The sequence below is a fragment of the Pelobates fuscus genome, chromosome 1 (assembly GCF_036172605.1).
Source record: "Pelobates fuscus isolate aPelFus1 chromosome 1, aPelFus1.pri, whole genome shotgun sequence".
Taxonomy (NCBI): Eukaryota; Metazoa; Chordata; class Amphibia; order Anura; family Pelobatidae; genus Pelobates; species Pelobates fuscus.
Genome location: NC_086317.1, coordinates 425109656 through 425134447, shown reverse-complemented (window position 1 = coordinate 425134447; position 24792 = coordinate 425109656). Strand labels below are relative to the sequence as shown.

Genomic DNA, 24792 nt, shown 5'->3' with positions numbered 1-24792 from the left:
CAGGTCCGAAACACTATGACAGCCTTTAATCGGGTATGGGCACCATGGGAACAATATGACGACTAACTCCATCTTGGAGCTGAAGGGCAGGGAGTGGACGCTCATCCCCACCACCAAATGACCAATGGGTTCCCGCACCCCTGAGGGAGCTGACAGCTAACTCTCCTATGGGGCCGGGTTAACGCAGACCATGACTAACTGCATTAAATAGCAAAAACACCACGGTCAAACGAATCACACCTCACAAAACCTCACTTGTGCCCATCATTGTACACATCTTGTTACAATTTTAACGTTGCTCACTTACTTATGTACGTTATATTACACCTCTAAAATTTCAAAAAAAACTGACAGACGAAACTGACTGACTCTTTTGCACCTAGTGCTGCAATGTTAAACATTTACATTGCAGTACTAAGTCTGCCTTAAGTCTACGTCTACCAGACAGCCACTAGAGGGCTTCCTGGATTAAAATGGATCCAGTATCTGATGCGGGACGTCCTCACTCTCTACATGAGGACTTCCAGCGTCAGATTTTTCCCCACAGGAAAGCATTAATTTAATGCTTTCCTATGGGGAGGTCTAATGTGATCGCTGCATTTGCCGAGCATGCGCATTAGTGCCCGCTCATCGAGGGCCGTTGGAGGGGGCGGGCCTTCGTCCCAGCGCCAAGGGACATCGGTGCTGGGATCAGGTAAGTATATGAAGAGTTTTTACCCTTTATTTACCAGGCAGAGGAAGGCGCGGGTGAGGCAGGGGGGGCTGTATTGCCAGGAATACAGCTTTATATTCCTAACACTATAGTTTCTTCAACACCCTCTTCTACTTTAGCTTTGTCCAACTTGAAAGACTGGCCTTGCCCCGATTGAATGCTAGTTCTTAAGTCTAATAATTAAACCATGTTTTTATGCTGTTCCATTCTGATAAATAATACCTTTACTTCTTCATCCCAGGGAATGGTTTGATCAGTCACACTCTATATGATGTAGATAATTATTTTCATACAGACCAAACAGCATCTTTCTTCATGCATAGGAGACATTTGGAGTACAAGAGCAGAGTCATTTGCATGAAATATGAATATCTGTTTTGGGAATACAGACATTCTATGAAGTGGCTGTGCTTCGGTTAGTAGACCATAGGCAAAGCAAGTTGCATCAAAATAAGGATCAGCCAAAATTCTGAACCTGATGATCCTGTGAGGGAAGCATGCATGTTTTAGGAAGAAAGTAACTTAAAGAGACACTATAGTCGCCAAAACAGCTTTAGCTTGGTGTATAGATCATGCCACTGCAGTTTCACTGCTCAATTCTCTGCCATTTAGGAGTTAAATCACTTTCTTTATGCAGCCCTAGGCACACCTCCCTGCATGTGACTTACACATTTACAAAGAGTCATCTAATGTTTATACTTCCTTTATTACAAATTCTGTTTAATATAGAATTTCTTATCTCCTTTAAAAGTAAGTTACATCTGGGGGGGGGCGGAGCTTGCCAGCGAGCCTGAGCAGACGCCATCTCTTTCAGAGCCAATCTGATTAATATCGCCCAATACCGTCCAAACGCAACACACCCTACATTCGACACAGCAATGGCACCAGAGTCCATTGATGTCTTTCTTTCATGCCCTGAAAGTGGCAAAACAGAAATGCAGGTCTGGGGCCTACAAGGTATCTGCCTTTTCTGGCTGGGACTTACTTCTCGGCGGATCACAGCTTGAAAGTTCCACAACCGCTCCAACCCAGCCCCTGCCTGAACCCACGACCTGTACACTAACTATGAGGCGCAGAAATCAGAAGCCCGCACCCGCAACAGGGACTGAATCCAGGGACATAGGCACCATGCTCCAGATGCAGGCGCAATCCAAGATGGTTTCCGAGGAGAGTAATATCATGCCGACCCCTCAAGAGCCACCTGAATGCAGTGAGTCCCCCTCTCATTAAGATCAAAGTACTGCAGCAGCCACCCACGTCCTTAGTGACTTCTTAGTGGGAACACTTGCCACCAAGCAAGATCTCCAAACTCTGCTCCTAGACATACAAAACCTGCTGGCAATAGATATGGCAGTGATCAAGATGGATGTCCAGCATGTCACAGACTGTGTGAGGGCCACGGAGGAGGAAGTGATAGACATTCACGCAGAGGTTTCCAGCATGACGGGAAGGCCCTACAAGGTACAATCTACCCAGTATATATTCACCTCCCAGCTGTCTGCCCTCGAAGATCGTCACAGACGCAACAACATAAAAATCCGCGGCATTCCAGCTGCAATCGCGGCAGAAGAATTGCCTCACTTTCTGCGACATCTTTTGGCAACGGTGTTACCCCCACAGGCAGCTAAAAGATTCACCACTGACGGAATATACTGACTCCATGACGCTATTAAGCCTCCTACTGCCACCCCACGGGATGTCATTCTACTATGTAAATCTTCCCAGACAAGGGGCTCCTCATGACTGCACTGCGGGGCAAGACGCCATTCACGTTTGAGGACTCTTGGCAATGGTGCAGATCCCTTCGGAACATCACACTTCGACTGCGCTCAGCAGGAGTTATGTATAGATGGGGACACCTCGATCCCTACTGGTGACCCATAATGGAACTGTGCACAGACTCAACTCTGCATCGGATGCACCAACATTCCTGACCACATTTGGACTTTCTGCACCACACCCCACCATGACTCACCAGGCACCACACACTTGGGATCCGGCAAACATGGCGCCTTTTGTGCCGGCAGCTAGAAGAGCTGAGTCTTTTAACACCTGACTAAGCTTGCTGTCACTGTCTTGCCTGTTCGTGCAGCCACTTGTTTCTTGTTATATTTTGTGTTTTGTTTTTGCATTTACATTCACAACTTTTTATTTTACTTACCTCCCTCACACCTCTGAAGGCTCACCTTATATGACCTAACCCCTAAGGGCATTGGAGTGGGTTAGACACATCTGGCGTTTACCTGACCATAAGGGATCAGGGACCACTTTTTACCTTAATGCTGGCAAGCAATTTATCCACCATCTCCCCCCTCTCCCCTGCTGTCCCTCAGTTAAGGGCACACCAATTCAGAGTGGTGATGTGATCCACTGCTGTCAGAAATAGAACCCCATGCCAAAATTCTCGCAATATCACCTGACAGCACACTAAGTGAATGCCTGTAGTTCCCTGCGGAACAATCAGCAGTTTTCATGCAGACTGTGTGAGTCTCAGCCAGGGAAGGTGTGGCCAGGACTTCATAAACAGAAACAAAGTAATTCTAACTCCTAAATGGCAGAGAATTGAGCAGTGATCTATACACTAAAACTGCTTCATTAAGCATTAAGTTGTTTTGGTGATTATAGTGTCCCTTTAAAATCTGCCATAGTATGTGACATGATTGCCTTTTTTTTATATAAGGATTTTATTCGCATTTCTATGCAAGGGCTTCCTCCACCAGGTCAAGATTAGAACCTTCAGTATGAGTTCCAGAAAGCTATACATGGATATATACCGTATTCAGGAGAAAGTGAGTAAGTTCTGCATCAACCACTAAAATTCTAAATTCTGAAATCAATGGGTCCAGGGAGTCAGTATGGGTAAAGGGAAACAGCTATGGTACCCCTAGCAATGTAGGTGTTGAACTTTGAAGCATTCTCTGTCCCATCTGAATTTCTGCCACCAGTTTAAGACTAATCTCTCTATCGTTGAGACCTGATCTTTCATGGACATCAACTCAAGCCATTGTTTATGATTTATTATCAGGTTGGACAAATAGATGTGCACATTTACAGGTTTTTTTGTTTGTTTGCCTTTATTACTTTTTACTGAATCCCAACTTATGTGTAATATATCTTTCACTTTTACTATATGTAGATATTATTACTGTATGACCACTGACAGTTACAAGGTCCCCAACCAACTAGCCACTTGTAACATTTCTACTGTGGTGTGCCATTCTTTGCCAAGCATAGATGATGAACCTCTGACAAAAATAAGATTACTCGATCTTTTTTAAAAAGCGATGAGGATGTCGTATAAACCAGTATTTACAGTCAATAATGGATATTTCCTCATGATTTGCATTTCTGTTCCAGAACCAGTATCTTCTTTGTTTATACAATATACACAGATTAAACTTCAATATGTAAATTGTGCTGAACTCATTGACCCCTACATCTAACTTTTAACAGTGAAAAATTAAGTAACATTATTGTTCACTTCACAAAAAAACACAGAAACATTTGACACTTTCATGATTATTTTGATGTTTTATTTGATCTGTACTTTGTTTATACAACAAATCGTAAAAAACAAAACCTACCCATTTTGTGATGGTTCCTATAAACGTTAATACACTAACACAATCATTGTGTCCCATTACTATTGTAATTTCAAGGATTGGAATACCAACCCGAACAGCTTTATCATATCTGCCTAGCATAACCTCAAAAAGCAGGGAGAATCTTAATCGAACATGCAAATACAGAAAGAATGAACTGAATGGAACAGACAGAAAGTGCTGCCAACACAAACTATGGGAAGAATGGAATAGAAAGTAACTGCAGGGAGAATGACCAAATGGAAGGGAGAGAAAGCATTGATAATAATCACCTTGTAGCAGTAATAAAAAAGCATGGAGAATGACCAGAATGCAACAGAGACACAATGGCGTGGAGTACGACCAAACGAGAAAAGAGGGACAAGACATGGAGAATGACCAAATGAGAACAGAGGGACAAGAAATGGAAAATTACCAGACTAGAACAGAGGGACAAGACACGGAGAATGACCAAACAAGAACAGAGGGACAAGACATGGAGAATGATCAGACTAGAACCAAGGGACAAGACATGGAGAATGACCAGACTAGAACAGAAGTACAAAAAAACTGGAGAATGACCAGACTAGAACAGATGGACATGACATGGAAAATTACCAAAGAAGAACAGAGGGACAGGAAATGGAGAAAGAACAGACTAGAACAGAGGGGCAATGGCAATGTACATGCATACTGAAGAAACTGAGATTGGAATAGGTCATTTGTACATTGACATAAGGAAAGAATAACAATAAGATCAACTGATCAGGTACACGAAGACCAGAAAAGAGGGAATATGTCAGCAGGAGAATGGAATAATCAGGAAGAAGGACACGTAGAATAGAACAGGGAAGAGAAAGCTAAGTCAAAATGATTTTAGGGGTTAAAGACAGTGAAGACAGAAGCGCCAATAAAATTGGTGCTTATTGCTCTCACACTCTCTCACACTGGTCACTGGAAGTTCAACATGGCACCTCATGGCAAAGAACTCTCTGAGGATCTAAAAAAAAGAATTGTAGCTCTACATAAAGTGAGCTGCAGCAACCTGGGCAAGAACATACAGCGGTTTCACAGGACATGTTTTACTCAGAACAGGCCTCGCCATAGTCGACCAAAGAAGTTGAGTTCACGTGCTCAGTATCATATCCAGAGGTAGTCTCTGGGAAATAGACGTTTGATTGCTGCCAGCAGTGCTGCAGAGGTTCAGCCTGTCAGTGCTCAGACCATACGCCGCACACTGCATCAAATTGGTCTGCATGGCAAGAAAGTCCGCAAACAGTTTGCTGAAAACAAGCAGTCTAAGGACATGGATTACTGGAACCATGTCCTGTGGTCCGATGCCTAGGGCAGCACAAAACCAGGATACACCACTGGCTGTCGGCACTGGGGAGCTACAGTTTATTGAGGGAACCATGAATGCCAACATGTACTGTGACATACTAAAGCAGAGCATGATCCCCTCCCTTTGGAGACTGGGCCGCAGGGCAGTATTCCAACATGATAACAACCCCAAACATATCTCCAAGACCACTGCCTTGCTAAAGAAGCTGAAGGTAAAGGTGATATACTGGCTAATCATGTCTCCAAACCTAAACCCTATTGAGCATCTGTGGGCATCCTCAAACGGAAGGTAGGGGAACGCAAGGTCTCTAAACTCTACCAGACCCATGGTGTCGTCATGGAGGAGTGGAAGAGGACTCCAGTGGCAACCTGTGAAGCTCTGGTGAACGCCATGCCCATGAGGGTTAAGGCAGTGCTGGAAAATAATGGTGACCACACAAAACATTGACACTTTGGGCCCAATTTTGACATTTCCACTTACAGGTGTAATCACTTTTGAAGCCAACGGTTTAGACATTAATGGCTGTCTGTTGACTTATTTTGAGGGGACAGTACATTTACACTGTTATACAGGCTGTAAACGTACTACTTTACATTGTAGCAGAGTGTCATTTCTTTACTCACTTTTGTGAGATACTGTATATTCACAAAATGTTTAGGACACAATTCTTACAAATCATTTTGTCAATCACTCACCCATTAACTGCAGTAGCCTCTGCTGTGGGTTCGAATCGTACACAAGACATTTTAGCTGGAGATCAAATGTTGGAAATCTAAACAAATTAGAAAAATAGCAATGTAAACTTTGCACATAAAAATGAACAACTAAGATAACAGCAGATGTCAGGGAATATGCACCCATACAGGAAAATACAAAATAACACTAAATATAACATCATAACAATTTCTAAATCACGTACTTATAGTTTTAAACAGAGTAAACATAGTTTCTGTTGACTACACATTGTACTAATATCAAAGAAAATCATTCAGTAATTCCATCTATAAATGAGAGATGATTTAATCTGCATTGTGATAAACTCCCTCAAACATCTATATGCAATCTAAAAAAAAGTGTGACTTGCCAGAAATGAAAAGTGCATTTAAAATTATACGTCAAAAAGCCAGGTTGAGACAAATTGCCTAAAATTTGAAATTCACCGTTGAATTCCTTACAATTCCCGTGTTAGTAAATGACCCTGAGACGTGTACAAAAGAAAAATACTTTTCGATTTCAGTAAAAAGAAAATGAAGAATGGAAAAGTTTACAAGTATACATGAATTTAAAAAATTGTATAAAGTGTACAAATTCATGTTTTCCCATTTAGAATTTAACCCTTTAAGGACCAAACTTCTGGAATAAAAGGGAATCATGACATGTCAGATATGTCATGTGTCCTTAAGGGGTTAAATAAGGAATTGCTTAAAAAAAAAAAAAAGGAACATAATTAATGTTTCAGTCAATTCTATTAATGTTTATCTAGGTTGTGAAATAGATTCTTTTATAACTAGCACCTTCTTGTAAGGCTGTCTTTACATACTTCTCAAGTGCCATCTCTCTCCTCCTGATGTCACCGGATGTTGTGTAAAATCACAGGGAGTGACATAAGAGAAAAAAAACACATGAAGGGGGAAAATTCCCTAAATCTGGGAAAACAACTACTGACAATGAGGGTATTAAAGCTGACTGTATGTGTAGCATTGTCTTTGTATCAATGTGTGTATACTGTGTCTCACTGAATGTGTAATATTGTCGTGTGTATACTGTGTATAAGTGTGTGTTGTGTGTATATTTTCTGAATGAATGTGTGTAAAGCTGTGTGTGTGCTTTGATTGTGTAGGTGTATAGTAGTGTATTATTGTATATATACTTTATCTAAGTGTGTGTATTGCTGTTTGTGCATGTGTCTGTGTGTGCTACTGTGTGTATAGCAATGTGTGTGCCTGCCATGTATGATATAAGTGGACATTCTGGATCCATTTCTCTCATCAATCTCCCAGAGCCAAGTCAGAGAAAAATACTGTAAACAATTCAATAAAAGAAAATGAAATGAAATAAACGAGCCAAATGTCACAATAAAACCTTAATACCAGGTATAAAGATGCTTCACCCTCATTTGTTAATCAAAAATACAATACAAAGGAATCTGACAACGCCTCTGGTATATACCACTATCACATAAATTAATTAGCAAAATAAAACTTCAGTGGAAATTGCTCTCAAAATAAATTAATATAACCTTAAAATAATTAATAAAGTGTAAAACACTTTTACACTTTATCTTAACAGACAGCATCAAGCTATGCAGATTTTTTTTACTGCATTTGCATGAGGAATCGGAGCAGTGATGGCTGTTTAGTGAATCGGCCATCTTGACAAATCATCTCTTGGTGTTTTCTGGAGCTGAACATATGATTCTTGAGAGGATGCTAATACTATAAACACTTTTGCCACAAGTTGATACATTCGATAAAAGATTTTTTTTCCCATTGAAGTATAAAGAGAACAGTGAAGACGTTGTATCGCAAGATTACTGTGTCCTTTCATGCAGTCAGTTTGAACTTCTTTATATCTATTGGAATTGTATTGACATAGCTGTTTGGGATTGTAGTGCTGTCATTGACTTATTTTAAGGTTATCTTAATTTCTTTTAAGGGACATTTATATTGATGCTTTATTTGGCATATGAATTTATGTAATAGTTGTATATACCAGAAATGCTGCCAGATTCTTATTTTATTGCCTTGAAAAAAAATACCAGCTTTTCCATTGCTGGTATTTTTGCAATTCCATCACTGGCCAGAGAGCCTCAAATACCATCTGTGCTATTAAAATACCGTCCAGGGAGCAACCCTAGTATCACAGAGCTCAGCAGCAATAAGACCCACAGTAATGTGCAGATCTGGATTACAGGCTTCTTGGGCCTGGAGCTGAAATTTAAAATTTGTATTTCTGGTCTCATGCGCCTTTCCTCCATGTGCAACTAGACTTTGGAAATTTCAAGCATATACAATGTATCTTCACAAGCAAATGGAGTTACAGAGGAATTTGCTGAGGTAGCAAGGGATAATAGGGGTCATAGGCCATCCTACGAAACATTGAGCACCTTCCCTGCCCCGGTTATAGGCCAGGGAAGGACTACGTACAATATGTTTGGAGAAGTGATATAGGCCATCCCATGAGTCATTGAGCACAGGGGACCCTTATACGGTTACGAGGCAGAGCAGGTCTATAAACAATGTGTTGGAGGAGAGATATAGGTCATATCTATGTGCAAAGGCCCCATTTGGGCCTCTCAGTTATTAATCCGGGCACAGATCAAATACTTATTAGTATACACAATACCAAAGCTACATTTGGAACTTTGATATTATATAGTTAGTGTTTCCCATGGTGCTGAACTATGCCAGGAATTATATCTATGCCTCCCCTGCCACACACTATGAGCACGGCACCCAACATTTCAGGGTGGAAGCAAATCACAAATAAATGTCAGTCAGCTTGGGTCCATTGCAATGCATGGGCCTGGGGCTTCAATTCTAATAGCCCATACATTAATCTGGCAATGTGTGTGAATGTATCAAGGTTCCAGAACACTAAAACACACAGTAATGTGCAATGTGAATGAGTGTGTCACAAAGCTCCACGGTGCCAAGATTCACAGTACTGTGCAATGTGTGTGAATGTAGCACATGGCCGCACATTTATTCACAACAATTCACAATAATATATACATTGTAGTTGTGTGCATTGGAGGCCCCCATTGCAATAAAGTCATGGTATTGTGGGTAATACCGAGATCCACAACAATACCATACCTCACAACTTCATCTTATTCACTAAACATTGATTAGCAAAGCGTATTGGAAAAAAAAATGAAAAACGAAAAAAGTTAGACTAGCAAAAAACCAATATGTGACCATGGCTGAGACAATTTTTCCAAATCCAAATGTTGTACTATTTAGCAGTTTCGTTTTCAATGCACTGTAATACAGTGTGCTAATTCAGTTCATGTGCAAATAAATGTAGTAATTCAGGTAAAAATAGACAGGCCTTTTATGTAGTAATGATTTAAATATTTTTGTAAATTGTTTTGTTTTAGCAAAATACAAACTTACACTTGGTTTGCAATTAAAGGGCCCTTAAGCAGGGCTTTTTCTCTCAGGAATTCTTAGAATTATCAGGGTCATTTACTCAAATGACTATTCAAAGTGAATTTAAGACCATAGTAGTCGAATGGAAAGCATAGCTGGTTAAGAGAATTATTCCAGCTTGGTCATTTTGATCTTAAACTTGAAATTAACTTTAAATTCTCACTTTAGTAAATAGTCCTGGATATAATAATATTAATAATAATAATAATAATAACAAAGTATTTAACCAGGAAAGGCACATGCAGATTACTCTGCTTGTCAAGTACGTACCAGGGATGTTACCGTAGCTCAACATCCAGGGGTTGTTACTATTACCCAATCTAAAGGGACTCATTTTATCTACCTCGGAAGAACGAAGGGCTGAGTCAACCCTGCTGGGATTCGAACCTGCAACCCAAGGGTTGAACATGTATCTGTTCTGATTTAATTTTGTTACAATTTTGGATGTTAGTGGAAAGAAACTAATTAGGCGGATTAAAGTGTCACTATAAATGCTATCCAGGCAACTTAAAAAAAATAAAATTGCTAAATTCTTTCACATGTTAAGAAGGTTGTGTATCATAAATCGCTATTTGAATTTAATGGCTAACATCAGCTATTCCAAAGTTTGGTAAATTCCTAACCTGCTAAATCCAGAGTCTCTGCTCTTTGAACCTGGTTTACAATATTTAGATTGGATTTTAACGCTCTGTGCCTCGTACGGATGAACAAGACATGATCTTTCATACATAGCTGAGCACTTTCATTGTCTGATCACTCACACGCTTGCCTATCTTAAATTCTGTGCGACGATCTGTGTGCACTGTGCTGACATGCAGCATTCAACCTACACATGTACACAGGATGGGGCTATGGACAAAAGGCTGACTCTGCAGTAGCCAACTCAAAAACAATCATTCAAGAAATTAAAGGCAATTCAGATCCTAAAATTCAGATGACATTCTCCACATTTACGGTCATCTTAATTAAGCAAATTAAACTCTGAATTGATGTGTCTGAATACATGTCAATTGGTCCCAAATTGCCAGGTTGGGAGGAAAATAATGGAGAGAGGGAACTGCACTTTCTCCCATTCCTGCCCCCATCTCTTGTGTGTTAAAATTAGGACCTTTTAATAATGTAGAACTGCAGGCCCGCCTGTTAGAAAGAAACCAGCATTGTGCAAGTGATTTGGAAAATCAGTTCAAACTCACCTATGGTGAGCATGCATCTGGGAGGGGAAGAGAGTGAGTGGAGATAACTGAGTGTGGAATTAGCATGGGGCATACTTCCCAATGGAGTCCCTGCATTGACTAACTACTTTCAGCCTATCAGAGCGGCCCATTGTTGGTATGAATTGGTATAACTCAAAGGGACACTATAGTATTTTAAAACCACTTTAGCTTAATGAAGCAGTTTTGTGTATAGATCATGTCCCTGCAGTCTTACTGCTCAATTCTCTGCCATTTAGGAGATACATTACTTTTGTTTCTGTCCATGCAACCCTAGCCCCCTCTGGTTGTAACTAACAAAGCCTGCATGGAAAAAAAAAAACACTTTCAATCAGATGCTAACTTGCTTTAGAAGTTGTTATTTCCTGCTTTATCTCACACACAGGAGGCTCCTGAGGGTATAGAAAGCTATTAACAGAGCAGGAGCAAATACATTCTAAATTTTAAAAAAACTGTGCAATAAAGGAAGTTAAAACACTATATTTCTCCTTTTAGGAAGTGTTTAGGAAGGCTGTGCAAGTCACATGCATGGAGCTGTGACTAGGGTTGTATAAACAAAGTGACAGAGAATTGAGCAGTGAGACTGCATGATCTGTACACCAGCACTGCTTCATTAGGCTAGAGTTGTTTTGGTGCCTGTAGTGTCTCTTTCACCTCTAATAGGGACCTAGCTGCAGGTGGCAAGGAACCACCATTTATAGTCAAAGTGTTTTAAAATGGTTTAACACTGAACAGAGGGCCGTGTCAAGGGAAAGTAGGTACCATAGCAACTTCAATGGCATGATGTTGTTATAGTGCATAGAGTGTACTAGCTAACACTAGCTATGCCATTTTAGATATTACCAACTTGTCGCTAAATTACTTTGATAATCACTAAAATAAGCCCTAATTTAGTGCCAATTACCCTGGTATTATCAACTAATATGCCATCTGTTTCTTCTGATATTATGTAGTCCTCCAAAATGTTTATGTGTATACGCCAGCAGCCACAACATCAGTGACTGTCAGCCACAGTCAGTAAACAGAGTACCAAGGCACGTGTCTGAATCCCTATGACAGCCCAATTCACAAGAGATACCAGAATGATAAAACATATACAATATTTTAAAAAAGTGTTCATAACTGGGACCCCGTGGCCTGGTAAGGACAAAGCAGAATTCTAAACACCTGTTTAACACAGACAAACACACACAATGCTATCTCACTAGGTGAATTGTTACTAAACAAATAAACAAATATAAAGATTAAACAGTCAAGCAATACAATGTAAATCCATCCATCTTCTAATCATGTAATTTAACACTAACAAAGTAACCGAGGGACATCTCAATACAGGTCGCGTACATCTACATGCAACCACAAAGGATATAAGGAGCAGAAACTGGAGTACAATTTAGAATTAGCTTTACTTAGAGAAATCATCAACTTCCTAATATAATCTTTGGAACGTATGTATATGATAGTTGAAGTTACTTACAGAACAAATGATAGAGGTTATTGGATCAGGCTGGTATTGGGTGAAGATCATACAGTTTCTGCGTTCATTATTATAAGACCAGTCAGTCAATAGAGATCAAAGCAAGTCATTTGTTTTATGAAAGGAAGGGAAACTAAACATGACTCTTTCTTCCAGTAGGCAGCTATCATGTCATCTATGTTGCATAAATCAACAAATATCCTTGTCATTCTAGGTCAAATGACACTTGCAGAGTAATTCCCTGTAATCATGTGTACAATGAACAGGCAGTTCTGTTTACCCGCCTGTAACAACAATACTCGGAGTAATTGTAAAGTGGAGTAATGAGAGACTGGAAACATTACTAGCTGCATTCAGTAAACTTCTAGATATGAAGCGCTGTGTAATTTAATTTCCACTAGGGTCATTCATTATTCTGGAATTGTGATTATTAAGAGAATTTTTAGTTGAAAATAGCTGAGCTGGAAAGGTAGGAGGGCTGGAGAAAATGTACAACTGAGCAATTTTGGCTTAGGGGGACATTCCATTGTCCAAAAAAAAAAAAATCCTTAACCCGCACCCCCTCCCCCACACCATTTAGAAAATGTATCATTAATGAAAACATGCATAATTTTAGTTATGCATTTACTATTTGGGTATATTTAAAAGCAATTTGCAGATTTTTTTTGTCTCCCATTGCCTTCTTCCTCAGTCCAGCCTTTCAATGGCCAGGGTCGCCATCAGGGGGGTACAGCGTGACCGGGCCCTATACCACCAATGTGCATATATCTACATAGCAAGTACTGCTATATATATGCACGTACAGGGCCCTGCTGTCTCCTATGATGAAGAAGGGGCCCAGGAAACGCCATGTTCCACCTCCAGCAGTCTCCTCTAGTGAGCCGCTGCTGTCAGAGCATTGCCAAGGGTTGCCACGGCAATGCACCACATGAAACGCAATGCATGCTGGGCTCGCGAGAGAAGGAGAGGACCTGGCTGCCGGAGGTGGAAGATGAGACTCCTGCTCACCCTCTTCACTATACAAGCTACTGTGCCACCGGACCACCAGGAAATCTTGTCCCCGCACCTACCTGGTCACAGGTAAAAGGCAAGGAGAGGGGAATATACCTAATTATCCATTTAAAAAAAAAAAAATTCTCACCTCCACCCCAACAGCCCTCATCCAACACCACAAACATAAACAGATACACACATTGTATCTACTACACACACTGCATCCATTATGCATACTGCATCCACTATACACACACTCTGCATTTACTATACACACACATACTGTCTGCATCCACATAACACACACACTCTATAAAAATAAATTAATTGATATACACACACACTGCATTCACTTTCCTCCCACAATCTCTCTGCATCCATCGATATACCCACACACTGCATCGACTTTATTTATCCTTGGGGGCAGACACGGAGGTGGACCCCATGGGCAGACTCGTGAGCAAGCACTGGGAGCCAAGACATTGATCTGTGTAATGGGCCCCAAAATTTATTATGGCAGGCCTATCTGTGACTATCCAATCACAGACTTTACGATGCAACTCAATGAGACAATGAGATTTATTTGCAAGACAGGTGCTCTGGGCAATATTACTAAGCTTTTTTCCTCCTCGCTCAAGCCTGGCCCCTTTGCTGAGATCATCGAAATCAATGATCTCAGCCAATACAATGCTTTCTTTCTGAGCCCATCTTTCAGACTGACAGGGAGGTATAGCTCCTCTTCAGTTAGTTCCACAAATGTAACAGAAGTGACAGGTGCACTGTGCTACAGTACACCTGCCTGCCTTAATTCTCAATGAGCTATATTACAGCTCATTGAAAAGCGTAAAGCCTTGATTGGTGTATTCCAGACTAAAAGTCTCTGTCTGGTAAGAGGTGGGGGCTCTCAAAGACTGCAACAACAGGTCTGCAGTTTCTGCAAGCTGTTTTCACATATGCACAAAGAAATCATGCTGAAAAATTAAGTATGCATGTTTAAATACATTTATTAAGTGTTTCTCTAATAATTGGAAGTTTACTAAATACAGTTATTCCCAACTAAATAGAGGCAAAAGCGTATCTTGTTTAGCTAAATTGCAAAGGTTGTGATAGGATTCTAAGATTGGATTTATTAAGAATATTACCCAATGGGGGGAGAGCGGAGGGGCATACAGGAAAAACTTGGAGAAGAAACAAACGACTGAGATGTGGTAAGGGAGATTTAAATGGAAAAAATGGCAATGAATTCTCCTCATTTTGGTCCCTTTAAAGGGACACTCCCTCCATGCCCCTGCAGGCATATTATTAGAAGTGCCACCATTATTAGAAGTAACAGTCTGGGTTTACAGACTCAAACCCATTGAACTGTAGTTCAAAACAGAAGAAAATGCTTTAATTTTTGTTCTGTTTTGAACTAAATTTAAAGCAAGACAACTGTTGCGCATGTGACGCAATACTTCTCAGAAGCATCTGATTGGACACAAGTTGCCAGTGCCAATGACCTCACAGAAGGAGGATTGGAGCTACAACAAGGAGACTCTCGCACAGCTGAAATAAAGGTTGATTTTTAACCTTTTTAATGGCAAAATGGGGGTCCCCTGTAATTTACAATCAAAAGGAACACATCTAGTTAAATAAATATAAGTATATATTTTTTTTGATGTAGTGTTCTTTTAAGTGTATTGTAACACAGATCATAGATGTGTGCAAGCATGGCCAACTATAAAAGATCTGTCTTGCATTGTAGATTCATAAGCTTTAATTGTATACCAGGGTTGGGGCATATACTAACTAGTCACAACCAAAAACAAAACAAAAATATCATAAAAAATAAACTGGGGATATGGTCCTCTGGGGATATGTGTCTCTGAGTATATCTGTGTGTCTGTGGATTGATGTGTCTCTGAGTACATCTGTGTGTCTGTGGATTGATGTGTCTCTGAGTATATATGTGTGTCTGTGGATTGATGTGTCTCTGAGTATATCTGTGTGTCTGTGGATTGATGTGTTTCTGAGTACATCTGTGTGTCTGTGGATTGATGTGTCTCTGAGTATGTATGTGTGTCTGTGGATTGATGTGTTTCTGGGTATATATGTGTGCCTGTGTATTGATGTGTCTCTGAGTACATCTGTTTGTCTGTGGATTGATGTGTTTCTGAGTATATCTGTGTCTGTGGATTGATGTTTTTCTGAGTATATCTGTGTGTCTGTGGATTGATGTGTTTTTGAGTATATCTGTGTGCCTGTGTATTGATGTGTCTCTGAGTGTGAGTCTGTCCTTTCTAATGAATTAGTGTGAGTCTATCCATTCTAAGTGAATGAGTGTGAGTCTATCCATTCTAAGTGAGTGAGTGTGAGTCTATCCATTCTAAGTGAGTGAGTGTGAGTCTATCCATTCTAAGTGAATGAGTGCGAGTCTATCCATTCTAAGAGAGTGAGTGTGAGTCTATCCATTCTAAGTGAGTGAGTGTGAGTCTATCCATTCTAAGAGAGTGAGTGTGAGTCTATCCTTTCTAAGTGAGTGAGTGTGAGTCTATCCATTCTAAGAGAGTGAGTGTGAGTCTATCCATTCTAAGTGAGTGAGTGTGAGTCTATCCTTTCTAAGTGAGTGAGTGTGAGTCTATCCATTCTAAGAGAGTGAGTGTGAGTCTATCCATTCTAAGTGAGTGAGTGTGAGTCTATTCTTTCTCAGTGAAGATTAGTGTGAAGCTGAATGATATCCTACCTGCAATGAATCCGTCTAGCAGGCGCAGCTATATCCTGCCCCAGTTCATCAATAAATGAAGTTACAGTATCAGGGAGGCTGCATCCAGCTGTCTCCGGCTCCCTGTCCTGCTCACATTACTAGAATGGACTTGCTCAGAGAGGAAGGACCAGAAACTAGTAAACTGTGTGGGGAGGGTTGGGAGATAAACACCATTCTTTGCTTACCTGTGTGAAGTCTCCTCCTGTATTTTACAATCTCATTACAATCCCCTGTATTCTCCTTCTTCCAGTTGGTTTCCTCTCCTCCCCCTTCCTCCCAGTTTCCAGTATCTCCCTCTTCCTCTAAGTTTTCCTCCCCCTGTCCTCCTTTGCAGACGAAGCAGATTTACTTCCTGAGCTGCCTGTGAACTATGGTTAAAAAAGCTGACTTTTGGGAGTTCTGCCTGAATGTTTTTCTAAGAAGTTTCAGCTGCGAAGTTTGTTTTCTGAAACCAAGGATCTGCAGATGGCATTAAAATACATCTCCCATCACCCTCAGCCACTGAAACTGGACTTGCAAAGAATCTGTACATTGTGTGGGGAGAACAAATGTATAGGTGTTATATATAACGGGATTATTCTCTAAATAGTGAATTGAAAAATAAACTATACATTTTATGCATACAATCTTTAGGCTGAATGTTGCTACTCAGTGTTTAAGTCACCACAATTCACTGTTTGCAGGGTTATTCACTACAGTGAGAATTGTCAGGAAATGTAAGTGAATTTGAAATTTAAAGCCAAAATAGCAGAACCAAAAAAAATCTCTCCACAGCTATGATTCTAGTTCATCTTCTTTGGCCTTAAAGGACCACTATAGTGCCAAGAAAACATACTTGTTTTCCTGGCACTATAGTGCCCTAAGGGTGCCCCCACCCTCAGGGTCCCCCTCCCGCCGGGCTGGATGGAGAGGAAGGGGTTAAACTTACCTCTTTCTCCAGCGCCGGGCGAGGAGCTCTCCTCCTCCTCTCCTCCCTCTTCGGCTGTATGCGCATGCGCGACAAGAGCTGCGCGTGCATTCAGCCAGTCCATAGGAAAGCATTATCAATTTTCACAGTGATTTTCACAGTGAGAAGCGTGGAAGCCCTCTAGCGGCTGTCAATGAGACAGCCACTATAGGCTGGATTAACCCTATTATAAACATAGCACTTTCTCTGAAACGGCTATGTTTACAGCAGGCAGGGTTAACCCTAGGTGGACCTGGCACCCAGACCACTTCATTAAGCTGAAGTGGACTGGGTGCCTCTAGTGGTCCTTTCAATTTGAAATCCACTTTGACTTTCCAACAATTCTCCCTTTAACCCCTTAAGGACACATGACATGTGTGACATGTCATGATTCCTTTTTATTCCAAAAGTTTGGTCCTTAAGGGGTTAATGAATAACCCTGTTAATGAATCAACCTAGTACAAGGTTAATCACTGAGATGTGAATTTCATCTTTTGTCCAAAATAGGCACGCTGAAAACATCGCTGACTCGGGAAAATATTTTTTCTTATTCAGCTCTAAAATGTGAACTTCTCTTTGAATTTCCAGTTCCCACATTAGCGAAAAAACCTGTATAGTGTAAGTTGCTGGGTTATAGATACAGGGTGAGGCAAAAGTCATTCATCTAAATACGATGGTCTTGGTGCATTGGTCCTGTACAATCATTGTAAGATTAAATGCACATCTCTTGGTTATCCTTCTGACTGCTACTACAGGACGCTTTCACTTCCAGAAACAAGTCAGGCTCAGTCCTGCAATCAAATGCAGTTCATAAGTCTAAAAAGGTTTGGGGTAGGAGGGTGGAGGAGACAAGATAAAAGTAAAAAAATAATGGTCAACTGAGGGATCCAATAAGTGACAGAGCCGCTTTAAAAATGTTAAAGGGTGACTACAGCACCCTAAAGTAGGTTAGCTTACTGAAAAGCTTTAGGTGTGAAGAGCGTGTCCTCTTTCTTTCATTTTGCAAAAGTGCAGATTTCATTAGAAACTAACACTTTTATAAATTAACCTGGTTACACCCCCTTGGCTTTCAAGCAGATAACAGGTCCTGTTACTTCCTGGTTTGGTTAGCTCAGTGGAGCTAAATTTACAAGTTACCAATTGCTCACAGCATCTGCCTTCTCATTGAGCTGCACTGGAAAGTCTGTGATTGGTCAGCCTCAGAAAGTCTGGGCAGGGTTAAAAGAGGATGGCTTGCAAAGTCAGCAGACAAGAGATCTGCGGTTTTTGCAAGCCGTTTTATATATACTCCCAATGCAAAAATGCATAATCAAATGCATACAAGTTTTCATTTGGGGTATAACTACTAAGCTGCAGTTTTTATTTTGTGTTTGGACAGTGGAGTGACCCTTTAACAGCTCAAAAGCACAGGAAGAGAAGTCAGAATGTAATGATAAAATATCAAAAACACAAAATGACAGTTGTGTAACACTTTTAACACATAAAATAAAAAAGTACAGTGTGATTTACAGCATGATTATTAATCACTGAGATTAAGAAAGGGCCTCATTAAACACACCTAACCCCTTTCAATACAAAGACAATGGACAGTAAGAACAATATTGGAGTGCATGAAGGCAATACGTATCTATTGTTGACTCACGTTTATTTAAAGTATTATTCAACAAAGGTGTCAGAAAGCTGAGATTTAGCAAATAAAAGCCTGAGAGGGATAAGGAATTAGAGGATAGATTTTAAAAAAAAATGCAGAAGAGAAGAATAGGGGTAAAAGACTAATGGAAAGATTGAAATTTACGTTTTGGGAATGGAGGAGCATAAATAGAGTGGATGTAGTAAATACATTTTTCATGGGCTGAAAAATATTAATGCAAAAGTAGCCTCTTGGTATAGAGATTATTGAAAAGAAAACCTAGATAAAGGGTAGATATCAGTTTTCTGGGGTGACTCATAACTCCCAACTGTCCCTATTTAGAATGCACAGTCCCTATTTTGGGCCCAAATCTATCTGTCCCTGTTTTCTATCCTAATGTCCCTCTTTTACTAATGTCTCTATATTATTGGTGTGTCCGTGTATGTTACAGAGCTCCACTGCAATAACACTCACAGTAATGTGTGTTTAAACTACGATAAATGTGTTTAGAAATCAGTCTTAGTAAATTAGAAACAGGGATGTGGGATGTGATGTTGCATCAGTTAGGAGCTGGGCAATGAGTGCAGAGAGATCTCAGCAGTCTCCTACTACTGGACTCTAAGGATAAGGTCCCACCCCATCTCCCTTTCAACGGTAAAAAAAGGGAGGCTGGGTCGACCTCATAGTTAAAAATAAATAAACAAAATAAAAATTAAGTGTGAATGAGAACTCCAATAATCAAAATATTATAAAAAAAATAAAAGCAGCACAACTAGATTCAAACATGCACAAATAGGGCTACTTACAAGGAGGAAACAGACGTTTCAACAAAACACCCTCACCCATATAAATACAAAAACAGAAGTGAGAACAAATGACCCGGTACCATCATCACTGAAGAAGAACAGCCAGACGCCTAGATTATAGCTCACTGGAGGTATGTGTGAATTTGATGTCATGATGAAATATTCCAAAAATTAACAAAATGACCAAGTTCAATGGAAGAGCTCCTCCGGGTACGGAAGCAATCAATTACATACGGATATCAAGTCTGAGCATTAGGAGAGGAAAAAGGTTTATTGTACAAGAAGCATTCCTGTAATCCATCATGGACAGGGTGGCATAGGTTGTGCCATAATCGGGCACATCGCTGCACTCTTAACCTGTTCATAAGAACTAGTAAGGTACCGACAGTAGGGACTATTTAAGGACAATCTCCAAGAGTGTGGGCGCAAATAGTTTCTCATCAAGTAGGACGTTAGATAACTTCTCATGGATACCTTTAAGTCTGTCCATACGGGGTATGGAATTATAGAGGTTGGCTACACCCAGGATAACAAAAATCATGTCTGGGGCACTAATCAAATCTTTAGTGTCTTTTATGTAGGATTGGCTTAAATAAACAAGTGGTTGCAAGAACTGATCGATGTAGAAAGCCAATGGCTTAAACACAGAATCATATCCTGCAACTATGAGACATCCAGGTGGGATTGTAGGGTTGTTATGTACTTTGGGGAGTACATAAAAATTCATGTATATCCTGCTTTTCTCTGAAGGGCATATTGTAAGAAACCTTCTGGTTGTGTCAGGATAGATGTTCCACTATGGTTCTTACTACATTAGAGAAAGTTTGTACTGCAGCACTATAGTGAAAAATGTACAGACCTTCTTACAAACCTCAAAAACCTCAGAAACTGCTGAGATTTTCTGGATGTAGCATTTAACATTTTCTGCTTCTACTTGTGCAGTTAGTAAATTGGAAATTTCGATCTTTTTGTGAGGCAATCTTATCCAATTTCTCCTTTAAACGTTCAACAGTTAGATCAATGAGGTCAAGAGCACACTTGTTTATTACCTGATATCAGATCACACTGATTTGTATTGTCCTTACACAGAGTTGGTAATACTGTAGTGAAACCTTTCAGACCTTGAGGGATGCGTTTTACTGTTAAGTATTTGTCAAGTGTTTAATGATGTAATTTAGAATGTATCTCTTTCTTACACCGGGATTCAAAACACTTCTTTAAACCAATTGAGTCAGTTTCAGGTTAATTAGCACTAATAAAAGATTCAAGGTGTTGTGGAGTATAAGCAAACACTTCTCTTTTTTTTAGTCAAATTAGTTATATCAGCAAAATACATATTCACTAGAAAAATGTCTCAGCAAAATAAAGCAATGTGGCCACATGAAGACAGAGGAAGGGTTACTGCAGTAACCAAAAATAAATAAAAACTAACGATCGGGGGCGTGGCTTGGCGCCGGACGAGAATGTCCGCCTAATCCTCGCGCTCCGCTCCTGCCTGCTCTCGAACACCGCTAAAACTGCACGAACCGGCACCCATGGGACGCACTAGACGGTCCCAAATGACCCCCTCCACACCAAGAACCCAGGGGACCAGCTCCCACCCCTCAATTAGGAGTTACCTCCAAACGCCGGGCGATTTACTCCCGCGGGATGAGGACTCCAATATGGCGCCCTCCTCGCCGAGCTCCGAGATGTCGGACGACGGTCCCAACACACGAGGCAGCATACCGGCACCACAAACGCCGGACTGGTATGCCCTCTTTGCATCCCTGCCGAAGAAGGAGGATTTCCAGACCCTCCTGGAGGAGGTCAGATCCACACTGCGCACAGAAATCTCGGCCCTTGGCACCTCCCTCACAGCACTGGAGGCAAGGGTGCAGGCCCTTGAATCCCAGGGCCCAGACCAGCACTGTCCTGCACTCCCAGCCATCACAGCACAAACCAGACAACTGCAGTACCTGCGCCTCCACGTTGAGGACTTGGACAACCGTGGCAGAAGGCACAACATCAGGGTAAGAGGCTGCAGGGAATCAGAGGCCCCAGAGGATACCAGGGCCCTCCTAATACCACTATTTAATCGCATCCTAGGCCGGCCCAGGGAAGCCCGCATCCCTATAGACAGGGCGCACAGGGCACTGAGGCCCAAACCACCCCCGGGTGCCCCCCCCAGAGACATAATTTGCCACATCCCTGACTTCCAACTAAAGGAAGGCATTATGCGGAAAGCCCGCACAGAACGCTCCTGGAGGCACGAGGGGCAAGTGGTCGAGCTCTACAACGACCTCTCCCACCTAACCCTGCAGGCCCAGAGGGCATTACGGCCCATAACCGCCGCGCTACAAGAGGCCCAGATCCGGTATAGATGGCAATTCCCCTTTGCCCTCACGGCCCGACGGGGCACCACGGAAGCCACAATTCGCACGCCACAAGACACCCAGGCCTTTCAAGAGGCGCTTGGCCTCCCACGAATCCCCATCCCGGATTGGACTGGTTACCCGATGAACGAACGCTCCGCAGGAAGACCGACCCACCGCATCATACACCAAGGCCCAGACACCGACTTCACTTCCCCCCTGCAAGCAGCACCTGAAGAATAAAGGGGGCACTACCCACCCCCCTCCACTCAAGACCCATGTCTGAACTACACATCAATGGGCACTACCCACCTACCCTCGACAGGCATCAAGATACCCTTCCCCAAACCTGAAACTTCCTCGTTTTTATCGGCCCCTCTCTCACCTTCTCGGCAAGACCCCTTGGACGCTGCTCACCAACCCAGAGACAACGTGCACCTGCACACCGCAGCTTCACATAGCTGGACTCCCCCCTGCCCCCCTGTCAGGATCGGGACAGGGATCCAACATGCAGAGTACAAACAGTAACCAGATACGTATACCGGACCTTAGAATGGCCGGACTAACGTAAGTAGTACCGTATAGAATGGTCAAAGACAAGCCGAGGTCGAGGGTAACAGAAGACAGGTAAGCGAGAGACAAGCCGAATCAAGGGTAACAGAGATAAGCAGAGTAAGGTAAACAAGCCGGGTCAAAACCAAAAGGGATAATAGAATACACAAGCACTGAGTGACTAAAGGCAGTCACTCCCTCGCGGCCGGCCTTGCATGACCGGATAGACCGCGGGGAAGGGAGTCATCAGACCGTCTGGATGGTGGAACAGCTAAGTCTCTACCTCTTTTGGAGGTAGAGACCACAGGTACCCTGACACCCCCCAACCTATCTGGATTGCCCCGTAAATCCCCATACAGGCCATATGGGCCCTACAACGTAGACATCTGACATTCCACTCCGATTGCCTACTAGAGACTACACCCCACCCTCACGCTGAAGCTCCTGCCTGGTGATTTTCTGAACCTCTGTGGATTACTGACCCAGAGACGCTCTGAACACTCTCTCAGAGACCACTGGGGGAAATGTGCCTAGCTGTGCAAGTATACTGCAGGGGAACACAGACACCACAGACACACCGCTAACCGCATCCACCCCAGGAGACAACACACACAGAAAATACAAACATCTCACTCTTAACTATATAGGCCTACACCTGCATGACAAAACTCTACTCATCACACCTTTGCACACACATTCAGGCACTGATACCGGGGGGACAGATCACCGAAGCACTGCCTAATGATGGTCACAATGTTACATAGATGTACCGCTCATGTCAATGTTGTTTATCTTTATTCTAATCCATGTAATGTCTTTAAAATGTCATATTTGCCTTTACAACAGCAAGGGGGTGGTACAACACGACGGGAAGATTGACCCTCCCTGACGAGCCCCCCGAAGGCCAGAAACATCACCACATAGTGCCGATAGACGACTGGGCTGACACCAGAAAGGGTGGACAGAGCACACAGGGGCACATACCGCCGTGAGTACGCACACTTAGCCGCAGGTACACGACCACACTACAAACGCCCACGAGATACAGGTACGCCGATATTACCCATAACCCTACCCACGTGAGACAACCTGAACTAACAAAACACCGAGACGGAAACTCAAAGGGTAATGACAAACTCGCATACGCTCCCCCCCAACTCGATCCCACCAACCCCCCTCATTCCGGACTGGTCACCTCTCGAACAGACGTGTACCCCATGACGCACACTCCCACCGACAGATGGCTGAGTGCCATCGCACCACTGCACATCACCCTACATGGGTATGCTTGAGATGCTTACCTTGCTCAACTGGTTTAACTTGATCAATATGTCTAAAACGTCTGAAATGTTTGACTTGTTTAGAATGTTACCTAAGATCTTCCATGTTACAAAGATGTACCGCTCATGTCAAGGTTGTTTATCTTTATCTTAATCCATGTAATCTTTAAAATGTCATATTTGCCTTTACAACAGCAAGGGGGTGGTACAACACGACGGGAAGACTGACCCTCCCTGACGAGCCCCCCGAAGGCCCGAAACACCACCACATAGTGCCGATAGACGACAGGGCTGACACCAGAAAGGGTGGACAGAGCACACAGGGGCACATACCGTCGTGAGTACGCACACTTAGCCGCAGGTACACAACCACACTACAAACGCCCACAAGATACAGGTACGCCGATATTACCCATAACCCTACCCACGTGAGACAACCTGAATTAACAAAACACCGAGACGGAAACTCAAAGGGTAATGACAAACTCGCATACGCTCCCCCCCACCTCGATCCCACCAACCCCCCTCATTCCTGACTGGTCACCTCTCGAACAGACGTGCACCCCACGACGCACACTCCCACCGACAGATGACTGAGTGCCATCGCACCACTGCACATCACCCTACATGGGCATGTTTGAGATGCTTACCTTGCTCAACTGGTTTAACTTGTTCAATATGTTTAAAACGTCTGAAATGTTTGACTTGTTTAAAATGTTACCTACGATCTTCCTGTGCATGCTACTGTTTAATGATATAGGTTATACGAATGTATCAGAAAGTCCCTCCCTCACCCCGCCCCATTCTCGCAACGCTCAACTCACGAAAACACCACTGCGGGGCCGAAGCGGACATCCGCTTCCACACTACACAGACCGCTTTCGCTCCCTTTTACGACTCTACCCTTCATGGGTGCCACTTCAACCTCCACCACAGAGCTAATGGGCAGCAGGAGACGGATGAGGGCCGACTGAGACTCACCACTCACCGGGAAGTCATCAGTGGGCGACC

General features: G+C 42.3%; 1 protein-coding gene across 4 annotated transcripts in view; it reads right to left on the bottom strand.

Annotated features, from left to right (window-relative positions):
• The window catches only part of LOC134597816 (phosphatidylinositol 3,4,5-trisphosphate 3-phosphatase TPTE2-like), an 83072-nt gene extending 66600 nt beyond the window's left edge, over positions 1 to 16472 (bottom strand). For 2 of the 4 annotated variants that reach the window (XM_063444858.1, XM_063444861.1), the window contains exons 1-2: positions 16193 to 16295; positions 6331 to 6407 (exon numbers count right to left, since the gene is read on the bottom strand). In XM_063444858.1, the coding sequence (XP_063300928.1) occupies positions 6331 to 6380 (50 nt within the window). In that variant the 5' untranslated portion in view covers positions 6381 to 6407; positions 16193 to 16295. Of the gene's footprint in view, positions 1 to 6330; positions 6408 to 12477; positions 12594 to 16192; positions 16296 to 16398 lie in introns of those variants that run through there. The other 2 variants (XM_063444859.1, XM_063444860.1) reach the window with 2 other exon arrangements.
• Positions 16473 to 24792: the final 8320 nt, after the last annotated feature.